The 12365-nt window shown below is 43.3% G+C and overlaps 1 protein-coding gene across 3 annotated transcripts in view; it reads left to right on the forward strand.

Annotated features, from left to right (window-relative positions):
* CBL (Cbl proto-oncogene) overlaps positions 1–12365 on the forward strand; it is a 404076-nt gene that overhangs the window by 341355 nt on the left and 50356 nt on the right. For 2 of the 3 annotated variants that reach the window (XM_069224840.1, XM_069224842.1), the window contains one exon: positions 4395–4544. The exons of the other annotated variant lie outside the window; for it this stretch is intronic. In XM_069224840.1, coding sequence (XP_069080941.1) covers positions 4395–4544 — 150 coding nt within the window. The remainder of the gene's footprint in view (positions 1–4394; positions 4545–12365) is intronic. 3 annotated transcript variants of the gene reach the window in all.

A 12365-nucleotide genomic window follows, 5' to 3' on the forward strand; every position in this document is an offset into this window, starting at 1 on the left:
AAATGTCACTTACCCACTGTACATCTGTTCGTGGCATGTGGTGCTGCAGATTCACATGCTGCCTCCCTCCTCCCCGGAAGCCTGTAGTCTTTTAAGTTACTAACATTTGTACATATGTATATTAATTTACATTTGCATGGACAACTCTTTTCTTTTATATACTCTCACTCCTTTCTTCACCCTCTGCGGGAAAACAATCTAACAATGGAGTCGATGCCCATGTGCAGTGGAACCGAGAGAGGAGGGGTCACTCGATCCTGTGACTCCGAAAATACTTCTTCGAAGAAAAACAACTTGTAGCACTCCGACCCCAGCACTGGATGTCGGAATGGATATGCATAGCATGTGAATCTGCAGCACCACATGCCACGAACAGATTTACACTGAGTAAGTGACATATATACACACACCCACACACTTATGAAGCTGGCTCTGTATGTACTATACCAAATTAAGTTATAGTTGCACAGATTCCAGTGGATCCCCACAGGCTAAAGTAGATAATACTAATGCTCTTTTGTAGTAGTGTGGTCGAACAGTTAGGCTTATCAGAGGGCAGTGCTATGCATTTGTTGTACACAGCCAAGAAATTACCCACACTCAGTGACTACAGGCTAATGATTATGTATAAAAAATACTTTAGATCTAGAACCAAAAGGATCTTTGTTGCTGGTAAGTACAGTTTTCAAGAATGTATCACTTTCAAATATCAAATGTACTTTGTTTAGAATTCACAGGTAAAACAGTTTTCAGGTAAGTAAGACTTCTCAATTTCAAAATTAGATAGTGCAGTTTCTCATAGAAATCAATGCAGTGCTAGGGGAGGAAAAGTAACGCAATTTGCAGGTAAGTACTCGACTTACGATCTCAGTCTTCGGGGGTTAAGGTGGGGCAAAGTTTAGGAAGACACCAAAGGTTCATCAGCGGCAACATGGGTCTGGCCGGGTGCAGAGGTCAAAGTTGGTGTTGGGTACCCAATGGAATCCTATGGAGACTGGGGGCACTTAAAGAGAAACAACTTGCAAATAAGACCTGTGACTTCAGGGCACAGACCTGGTGAGGGTTTAGATCAACATTGGGGTGGGTGGGTGGGTTTGCATAGGTCAGGCACCAAACACACACCCTCAGTGGCATTGGGGCGGCCGGGTGCAGGGTGCAAACACATCATCGGGCGCCCTATGCTTTTCAGTGGTGGAACCCTGGGGTGGGGGCGGGGTCACAAAATGCTGCAGGCTTGGTGCAGGGAGTCAGCTGAAGGCCAAAGGCTGGACAGGTAAGTAGAGAGCACACTTGACTGAGTGTGTGCTGGGGTCCAGCACCAGTGTTCTTTCCCTAAACTGTACCTTTGTCTCCACAATCTGCACACCCCTGGCACACAGCGAAGTCCCTTGTAAAAGGTACGAGTGCTACCAAAGGCTTTGTGGCCAGGGAGGGTTGCTAAAGGCTGCAGCATGTATAATGCCACCTTAAGGAACCCCCTCACCAAACATGTGCACATTGCCATTGCAGCTTGTGTGTGCTGCTGGGGAGAAAAAGGTAAAGTCTTCATGGCATCCCTCTCTAAGTGTCATTCCTACAAACTACTGCCTGTGGCATAGGTAAATCTCCCCTCTAGCAGGCCTTACAGCCCTTAGGCAGGGTGCACTATATCACAGGTGAGGACCTAGCTACACGAGCACTATGCCCCTACAGTGTCTAAGCCAATTCTTAGACATTGTAAGTGCAGGGTAGCCATAGAGAGTATATGGTCTGGGAGTTTGTCAAACACGAACTCCACAGTTCAATAATGGCTACACTGGATACTGGGAAGTTTGGTATCAAACTTCTCAGCACAATAAATCCACACTGATGCCACTGTGGGATTTTTTGAGAAATGCACATAGAGGGCATGTTAGAGATCCCCCCTGTATACTAGTCCAACTACTAGTGCTAGGCTGACCAGTTTCTGCCAGCCTGCCACATCCAGACAGGTTTCTGGCCACATGGGGTGAGTGCCTTTGTGCTTTCTGTGACCTGGAACAAAGCCTGTACTGGGTGGAGGTGCTTCACACCTCCTCCTGCAGGAACTGTAACACCTGTCGGTGAGCCTCAAAGGCTCAAGCCTGGTGTTACAGCACCCTGGGGCACTCCAGCTAGTGGAGATACCCCCCTGGACACAGCCCCCACATTTGGCTGCAAGTCTGGAGGAGATAATGAGGAAAACAAGGAGGAGTCATCCTTCAGCCAGGACAGCTCCTAAGGTGTCCTGAGCTGAGGTTACCCCTACCTTACGAAATCCTCCATCTTGCTTTGGAGGATTTCCCCCAATAGGATTAGGGATGTGCCCCTCCTCCCCACAGGGATGAGGCACAAAGAGGGTGTAGCCACTCTCAAGGACGGTAGAAATTGGCTACTGACCCCCAGATCTAAACACACCCCTAAATTGAGTATTATGGGGCGCCCCTCAACCCAGGAAACCAGATTCCTGTCTACCTACAACAAGGAGGACTGCTGACCTGAAAGCCCCGCAGAGACGACGCAGGTGACAACTGACTTGTCCCCTGCCCTACCGGCCTGTCTCCAGACTCAAAGACCCTGCACAGTAACACATCCAGCGGGACCAGTGACCTCAGAGGGCTGCCCTGCAACCAAAGGACCAAGAAACACCTGTGGACAGCGGCTCTGTCCAAACAGCAACAAAGAAACCATCTTTAAAGGGACTCCAGCCTCACTCCGGAAGCGTGAGTCCCCAGCTCTGCACCCGACGCCCCCGACTCATGTCCAGAAGAACCAACACTGTATAGAGAACCCCCAGACGACTCCAACGACGTGGACACCCTGAGACGACCTCCCTGCACCCCCACAGCGACGCCTGCAGAGAGAATCAAGAGGCTCCCCCTGACCGCGACTGCCCGGAAACAAAGGAACCTGCCGCCTGGAAGAAGCACAGCACCCGCAGCCCCCAGACCCGAGAGAAACCAACTACCGGTGCAGGAGTGACCAGCAGGCAGCCCTCATCCTTGCCCAGTTGGTGGCTGTCCCGAGAAGCTCCCCTGTGCCCTGCCTGCATCACCGAGTGATTTCTACCTAAAATCCGACACCTACTTCACACACAGCACCTGGCCGCCCCTGTGCTGCTGAGGGTGTATTTTGTGTGCCTGTTTGTGACCCCCACCAGTGGTCTACAAAAAAACCCTGGTCTGCTCCCCAAGGACGCAGGTATTTAACTGCTAGCAGACTGGAACCGGAGCATCCCTGGTCTCCATAGGCACCTATGCTCTTTGGGCCCTACTTTGACTTCTGCACCTGACCGGCACTGTGTTGCTGGTGCTGGGTGTATGGGGTTGACTTGAACCCCCAACGGTGGGCTGCCTATGCCCCGAAGACTGAACTTCTAAGTGATTTACTTACCTGAAAAACTAACCAATACTTACCTCCCCCAGGAACTGTTGATTTTTGCTCAGTGTCCACTTTTAAAATAGCTTATTGACATTTTTGCCAAAACTCTGTACATTACTGTTTTAATTCAAAGTTCCATATTTACCTATGGCAAGTACCTTACAATTTATGTACTTGCTTGAATTCTGAATCTTGTGGTTCTAAAATAAATTAAGAAAATAATATTATTCTATATAAAAACCTATTGGCCTGGAATTAAGTCTTTGCGTGTGTGTTCTTATTTGTTGCCTGTGTGTGTACAACAAATGCTTAACTACCCTCTGATAAGCCTACTGCTCTACCACACTACCACAAAATAGAGCATTAGTACTATCTAATTTTGCCGCTATCAACCTTTACGGGGAACCCTTGGAGTCTGTGCACACTATCTCTCACTTGAGATCGTATATACAGAGCCAACTTCCTACAATTTACAAAAATAAACTGTTGTTAAAAATAGATTTTTTTCTTTTCAAATCTGCTTGCTCCTGAAAGCTAGAAAGATTATCTTAGTAAAACAACCTTTTTGCTAATGCCATTTTAGGGGACAAATATATGCTTTCTTGCACAGCACTTTTTTGCCATTTTTTTCACCAAACAAACCCAAAATGTTGCAGTATTTTGACTATGTGCCCTTAGGGTAATCCACAAAACCATGGTACATTTACAATTTTCAACATGTGAAGGAAAATGCGCAAACATGGCCTGGGCCTGGATAGCTTCTATTAGGAAAAAAATTCCTAAGTCTTAACCGTGAAGTGCCATAACTATATTTAAAAAAAAGTGTTCAACTCTGCGATAGTCTGGAGTTGTCAGGGGTTGGGAGGCTCCTCAGCTAAGGTCTAATTTAGATTTTCCTGTGGTAAATGTTATTTCCTATCTGCAAACTCTGTTCTGAATGCTTTTGTTTACTTATTGTGAACATTTCATCCTGACTGTCTGTGTTGTTACCAACACCACCTTCTCTTTCTGCTCAGGCCACTTCCAGTGCCACAGCTGCAGGCTGGAGACCATTCAGATAGTGATGAGGATACAGAATACATGTGTCCATCATCCAGGCCTGTGGTGCCTTCGGTCCCAGTGGGACCGACTGCAGATGCCATAAGACCTTCTAGTCCAGCCATACGGTAAGATGCCTTTTACTTCTTTCTCAAAGCCTTCTGAAAAAAAGTAGCTCAGTAAGTGAATTCATGAGTGAGACTTGTAAAGGAATTATCTCCTGGATGCTTTGTGATTAAATTTATGAAAGTAGTTTGGTTTGAAGAGGTGCACTTTCAGGTTTTCTAAGGGACGGGTGGTATAACTTTGTGCAAATGGTGGCGAAGGGCATCTTTTGAAAACTGGTTTCCTCGGATTCATGGAGTAATGTGCTTTTGATAGGTATGTTTAACTGTTCAGGTTTTAGGGTCCAGAAGTTTACCCTGGTGCCCACAGCTAGACTTACTTATATGTGGTCAGAGTGAGTCGATCTTGATGAGTTTTTTTGCACACAAAATGTGGCTGCTGCTTTGTCAATGACTACTTGAGAACAAGAGATATCATGTGTTAGCAAACAGACATGGAGAGGGGTAGCTTTTTCTAGTGTAGAGTAGATGTTATAAGAGCACCTGTGCCAAAATGAAACACTATTTGCAGGTGTCTGAAATGTATACTAATGTTTAAAGGTGACAAAAATCGATTGATAACTCCCACTGGTCACATCCTTTACCTTACCACCATATTTCTGCCCGTTTCTCATCATGTTGCTTCCTGTAAACTAAAGTATACTTTCCTATTGTCTCTTGCTCCTTTTCTCTTAAAGTTCCATAGTTCTTTCCGACCTTGTTTCTCCATCCACTTGACTTTCTGTACCAGTCTTCTACTATTTTTTCCATTAATCACACTTGTATGCTTTGTCACCTACCAGCCTTACACACTGATTAGAGATGTAAGCATTCCTTATTTTCATGTGTCCCTACTGCCAAGTGTCGACATGCTAAGACAAGGGCTCTGGGTACTTGATTGGTTAACACAAGGCAGCTGATAAGCCAACATTTCTGATTTACAATACCCAAGTCGGAACGTAGCAGAATTTAGTTAAGACGCTCTATGAATGAATTGCTTACTTTCCCATTGTTATTGATCTTAGAGTGACTCTGATCAGATGTTTGTTAGGTTACTTTACTTGACTCCAACGCGTCATGTTTGGATTTTCACGTAATAAGCTAAATTCGAACCATACCATCTTGTGTTGGTTACACAACCATGAATGGCATTGTGCTGATTGTCAGTTGGTCACTTTGCAGTCTTGGATTTCATCATCAATCTTAATAGCTCAAATGTAAGGGTATTTTCATCAGTATTGGATTTTTCATAGATTAACATGCTTGACGTATCCCTGTCGTTGAGCTAGGAGTCTCAGGGTAGATGTAGAGCAGTGTCATTTTCAACATAACGTGGAAAGCTTTTACATGGTCACAGTATCATCCTATTCATTTCAAAAGAACCAAACTTCATCTTATGAGAAGCAAGCTTGTAGAACAGCAATACCCCTTTAGGTCACCAGACCTCAGATTTTTACTGCACATAGTGTGTGAAGAAAGTCCCATGAGCTCTACTGTTTTCTTCAGGTAATTGACCATTTGACCTACTTGAGTGATTTTTTTTTTTTAGAGATAATTAGTCATTGCTGTAGATTTTACATCTGGAATGAACTAAGTGTCTGACACCTCCAAAAGTGGAATTTGAGGCCCTGTTGAACTTGGGGTAACAAATAGGCTTCATTGTGAAGATCCACATAAGGAGTACATTTATACCTCTATAATATACACAAGGTTAAGGTCTGTAAGACCTGTCTCGTATTTTCCGCAAAACCATCCAGGACAAAATTTAAATCTACGAGTTGTTCTTTTGTCAGATGAGGACTGATGTTTTCTTAAGAACCTCTAAAAAGGCCAGTAAAAGTGCTTGTTCTCTGGAAGTGGCTCTCCCAAAGCTACTTCTTAAGGCAATACCTTTTTCTTCCAAAGAACTTCTAAAAACTTATTAGGAAATACGCTGATAAGTCTGTGTCCTCAGGGGGTCGCCTTGACTAAAAGAATTGCCTCAAAGACTTCTGAGCCACCACCACCCTATAAAAATGTATGTGGAACTGGAGGAAATTAAATTGTTGCCAGTGGCATAATCAATTGAAATGAAAACATTTTTGACGATAGCACAGTCAGCAAAAATTGCCCCATCTAAAAAGTCCTCAGGCCTGCCACCACTGACAGCTGGTTTGTTGACATCTGCAACAACCAAGACTACATAGTTGAAGTCCATTAAGCTCAAACAGATCCACAAAAGGAGGCGCGCTCTACTCGTTGGTGCCGGCATCCAGGAAGGACCTATTCCCGTAAATCATTACACCAGTTTAACACTTAGGTTAAAGATGCCGCACTCACAGGATTGTGATGAATCCACTTTTATTTTCAATAACGAAACATCCCACCACCTAACACCTACGCGTTTCGACCTTCACGGTCTTGGTCACAACAATGACCATAACCTCACCAATGACCTAGGCAGCCACCTTGTTGAAAGTCTACCTCTTCGATGATCCAGTCAACGACCGCCTTCTCCAAGCCAACCCTGCCCATAAAATAACTTTTTGGGTCAGCATACATTTCCATGCAACTCAAGGTCAGATAGCACAACGCTCGTGAGTAATAATGACAAAGCTAATGTGTTCCAATCTCAACAGTGACAAAAACCGGAAGAAGTTACCGTTTGCTGAACATCAAGAAGATTGGCAGAATAGAGACATATGTGATGAGGACACTGAAGACTCAGATCAGTAATTATACACGCACCAATTAACTTGGTTAAGGTCCTCAGACTCACGCCGGCCGACTATTACAGAGGATTTCTGGAATATGCAGCTAATGATCAACCAAGTCATCCTCAGTCTTCACTGCCTCACTTAAGACCACAAAGTTGTGTTACTACTCTAAGCATGCTTGTGCATTTACTGCTCAATCAGTCCATCAGTGTCTCAGCCACTACACTCTCCAATGCCATCACAGCCTAATACTCTGGCTTGTGGTGATGATGCCTACACAGGTGTGATGCCCAAAAGGGAGGGAAGTTCAAGATGATATGCTGCAGTATACTGGACCTGAATAGTATGACTGTGTGGTTGCAAAAATTGGGGATTCAACTCCTCTCCGAGGAGACTCCCCCTCTGATGATATAGCAAGTTTCCATAACTTGAGGGGCATCAAAGATTCAACCTTCTAATTCCTTCAAAGGAAACCAATTGCTTTCTATATGACTTCACAGTGCCTTCATGGAAAGATGTTAATAATTTCAGTCATTAAACATGTCTGGTCTGAGGGGTTTAAGGTTATGACAAATTCAGCTATTGTAGCTGATGCTGTTCCCATACTTGACAAGTGGTACAAACCACCTAAAGATACACAAGCTTAATTGTGATCATAGGTTAGAGTCTGAGGTCCTTCAGTCTGCCCAGAGTGGCTGTAATCAATTTTTGCCATGCTGTCCACCACCGGATAGAGGGCAGGTGACTTGTTAACACCATGAACTGTTTCTAAGCGACAGAGGTGACTTTGATTAGGGTTTCCAACACAGAAGCAATCCTGTCCCACTACGATTCGGCAGATGTGGTCAGATATTGCACCGTATTTATAACTTTTACCAGACTATTTAAAAAAATGAAGTAAAAGCTATGCTCTACCCTGTATACTAGGTTCACAATTTGAGAGTGACAGGTGATTCCGATTTATTCTTTGTGGATCATATCAAGACTGTTTCCACAGTCTTTCATTTACTGGCCATCATCAGAAAAGTAATCAATTCTTTCCTATGTCTGCAAGGAAAGATCTGATAAAAATGCTTGTTCTATCAAGGACTACATAAGAACCTCTTGCACAGAGTGAAGGTGTTCCAACATGTGGCAGCTAGAATGGTCTTATCATCTATCGCCAGATGAGCTCATAAAGTTGCATTGGCTCCTTGGTAACAGAAGATGTCATTCCAAAGCGCTCTGTCATAAAACAGTTTACAACTATGAGAATAATACCTGCATGACCTTGCTGTTCTTCTAGTATCAGCCCCCCCATACTGTTAGCTCAGAACTTGCTGTCTGGTAAAAGTTCCTGAATTCAAGAAAGCTAGAGCAGAGAGGACTACTTAGAGGTGGTGATGGCAAAAGCCTGGAACCCTCTACCATCATCTTTGTGGTCAACCTAACCTGAATGTTTTCACAACTTTTTATTTACAAATAACATCTAGTACCTTGAGGATGGCCGGGTCTGTAACTGATGCTAGGTACCTTTCCTTCACCAGCACACTTCTTTCCTGAAGTAGCTGCTTATGCTACATAAATCAGCCAATCAGTAATTCTTCTTGAAGGAGAAAGAACATCTTCAACCATAACAGATATGTCCATGGACACTTCCACCACTGAATTCAGGCAGATAGCCGTGCAGCTGTGCTGCCTAGGCAAGGATGGGTAGGCCACCACTTTTGTACTGGAAGTGCTGTGCCGTATGATGGTGAATCTATTATTTGGTAACCACATTTAGGCTCCACAATGTATTCAATACGATACAGACACAGCAGGATCCGTAGGAGTCTTAAGACAGTGACTGCTCCAGCCCTTTTGAGGGGTACTCATGTAGAGGCGGATTTCCATCATACAGATTCCAGCCATATAATTTGCCTCAACAATCCAACAGTATACCCCCTCCATACAGAGCTTTGTCTCCAGCATTCTACAAGAAAAAGGCTCCTCAATTAGGAGGCAGCAGGCAATCTAAAGACGAAGACTCATCAAGCGTCAGTGACTGAAATAAGAGATCCTCCTCAGTACAGGACTGTCTTGAGATTCCATGACCGTCACCAGAAAGCAAACAGTGGAGAAGATAACGTCAGACCACTGAGTTATGGATCGCCCCCCCAATTTGCATATTATAGAGTTTGTCCGGAAACCGACACCTACACTCCCATCCAAAAAAAAATAAAAAATCAACATCTTTCTGTGTTACTAGCAGAGATCTCATTAGTGTTAAAGTAGAGAGGAATAAAAATGGTCCCCAGCTCCCAGCAAATTGTAGGGTTCTATTGACCCTTTTTTCTCATCAAAAAGAAATCGGTCGAATGGAGGCCCAATTTAAATCTACATCAATTAAAAATTTAACAAGAAGCAAACATTTTGCATGGTAACTTTAGAAGAAATTCTTCAGCTCCTTGAAAGAGGGGTCACATGCTCACACTAAACCACAAGATGCATATGCTCATTCAACCAATCATCAAAATTTGAAATTCAAAGTGTCCGTCGCCACCATCAATTCGGTGTCCTCGCATTTGTCCTTAAATCAGCCAGAGAGTATTTACAGAGTACATAGCCTCATTGCTGCTTGTCTCAGAAAGAAAGGGTGCCAGATATTTACAGATCTTGACGATTGGCTTGTCACCAGAAATTCATTTGCAGGTTCGGAAACCTCGACCAAAGCTTGCCTGAGGCGAACAACATACACGTTTGTGAGTGTGCTAGAGTTTAAGGGCCATAGCATTAGTCTCCAAATCATTTTGCCCAAGGATCACTTGGAGTTCAGTGCTGATGTGAGCGGACAATGCAGCGTTGACATTTCATAGAAATCATTAAACAAGGAGAAACACTAACTTGCTCCCTATCTGAAGAAGCACAAAAGATCAGGAATTGAGTCGTTTCACGCCACATTCAATTAAAGTCAAACTTCCAGGAGTTAACAGTGCTTTGGGGAACACTATCAACAGGATATCAAAAGAATACCACAACTGGGATTTAACACCAAACTCAGCTGAGCAAAAACAAATGTATCGCTGGAGCAGATCAAATCCAGACCTGTTTGTTTTTAACCAAAAGTGTGAATATTAAACCAGTATGTAAGCTCTCCCAGCGTTATGGCGGAATGTGTTTTCAGTAGCATGGTCCTGGACTTTTGTCTACATTTCTTTCTCCTGGCACTCATTGAGAGAACCATGCCGCCTAATTCTGATCACCTCAGGGGGTGACCCAGGTAATATTGGTTCACAGAGCTACATCCAGCATTCCAGTATTTACAATGAAGGAAACCTACTTGCAAATTTCATGATTATAGCCTGCTTCATGACAAATCCTAATTTTATCCTCAAAGTGCCTTCAGCACTTTGAAAGCTAGTGCAGCGGAAAGTACACTTCATACCCTGGATGGGAGAAGATATCTAAGATTCTATCTAGACAGGACTTAACACAAAAAGTCTGATCAATTTCTTTGTAGCTCTTGGTCCTCTCAGAAAAGGGAAATTTCTATCAAAGCAAAGTATAACTCGCTTGGCTCTGCACCATACTGTACTGACATAATAAAGCTGGCCTCCTTTTACAGCACATGCTATAAGAAGTATGTCCACATCAACTGCCCTGTTCAGAAGAGTGCCTATTAAGGACATTTGTAGGGCTACTACCTGAACCAACAGGCACACGTTTACTCCGTGCTAGTGCCTGGGCTCATTAGTGTAGAGAGATGCTGCAGTGGGATAGGCAGTACTGCATCATCTTTCATTGAGGTGAGCCCTTTTTTCAGTTAATTCCGTCCATCCACTTTGAGATGCTGAACGTGGATTTACTGCTTGGTACTCTTATTCAAGCATGTGAAATCTGTGCAAGATCTGATACTGAACAAGAACAATGTTACCTATAAATGAAGTTCTCCAGTCTTGGTATGTGTCATAGATTTCACATACAATACACCCTTCTCCCCAATTCGAGTTCACCTATTTATTACCCTCTCACACTTGGGTAAATAAATTTGAGGTTTGATGGCCTCTGGGCAGAGTGTTCTGTGAGATTGCTGCTGATTGGTTGAAGTGTGATTATTTTAAAATGATGTTACTTGGCTAATAATAATGTGACCATGTTAAAGCTTTCCAGTGTATGTTTGACATTGCACTGCTCACTGTGTCTACATTTGGACTCATAGCTCAACAATCAGGGGGATGATGCAAGCATGTGAATCAATGAAAGATACTAAGGCTGGCGAACTACTGCTACAAATAAGCAACATGTTTTTTCACTTATGCCAAGTACACACTAATGGGGTCATTTTTAAATGATACTCTGGTTGGTACACTTTGTTTGAAGACATCAGTTGTGGCAGCATCTGGCTGTTGATTGTAGTGCACATGTGCTACAGTTGCAGAGAATTAGATCCATAGCAGCCATGTCTAGCAGATGTGACAGTTTGTTAGAAGATGGAAATGTTATGTATTTCTTTGTAGAGGTCGGTGTGATGATCTCCATTAACCGAGTTGAATTGGATTGTTTCCTTTCTTCAGAGCACCTTTAGGTATGAGGGCACAAACTGTTCGAATAGGATTAATTTGTAGAGGTTGTATGTCTTGATTTAATATATATACAAATATATATTTATATACATATATTATCCTCAAAAACAGTTACTTCCATAGAAGTGTCTTGGCACTAGAATTACGAGGTGAATAGTGGGATCATATACCACAGAGCTCTACAAGAGAAACCCAGATGATTATCTTACAGCAAATACTCAAACCCAGCCGAGACTAATAGCCTGGGTGAGTGAACAGTTTTAATCCTCTTCCTGAAAACCAGAAGATTTCTGTGGCAGCGAATGTCTTACTTAGATGGAAGGCATTCCAAACCTTGGTAGTAAAATTGTGACCTTGGCCACCTTCCAACTGAAAGGCATGCTTTGAGCGAATAATTTCATAGAGATGTGAGTGAGGGAGCTAAAAAATGCTTCACCACCTTTAATTGCTGAATGGGTGTCTTGTTAATTGGTGTTGATGACATGGCAGAGGAAATACTATCCACTTCCTTCTCGCCAACCATATAAAAAAAGCAAAAAAAATACATAAGGATATCTCCAAAGGTGGGTCTGGCAAGATATCACTTGTGGACTGGCTGGGAAGTT

Source organism: Pleurodeles waltl, chromosome 3_1 (assembly GCF_031143425.1).
Source record: "Pleurodeles waltl isolate 20211129_DDA chromosome 3_1, aPleWal1.hap1.20221129, whole genome shotgun sequence".
NCBI lineage: Eukaryota > Metazoa > Chordata > Amphibia > Caudata > Salamandridae > Pleurodeles > Pleurodeles waltl.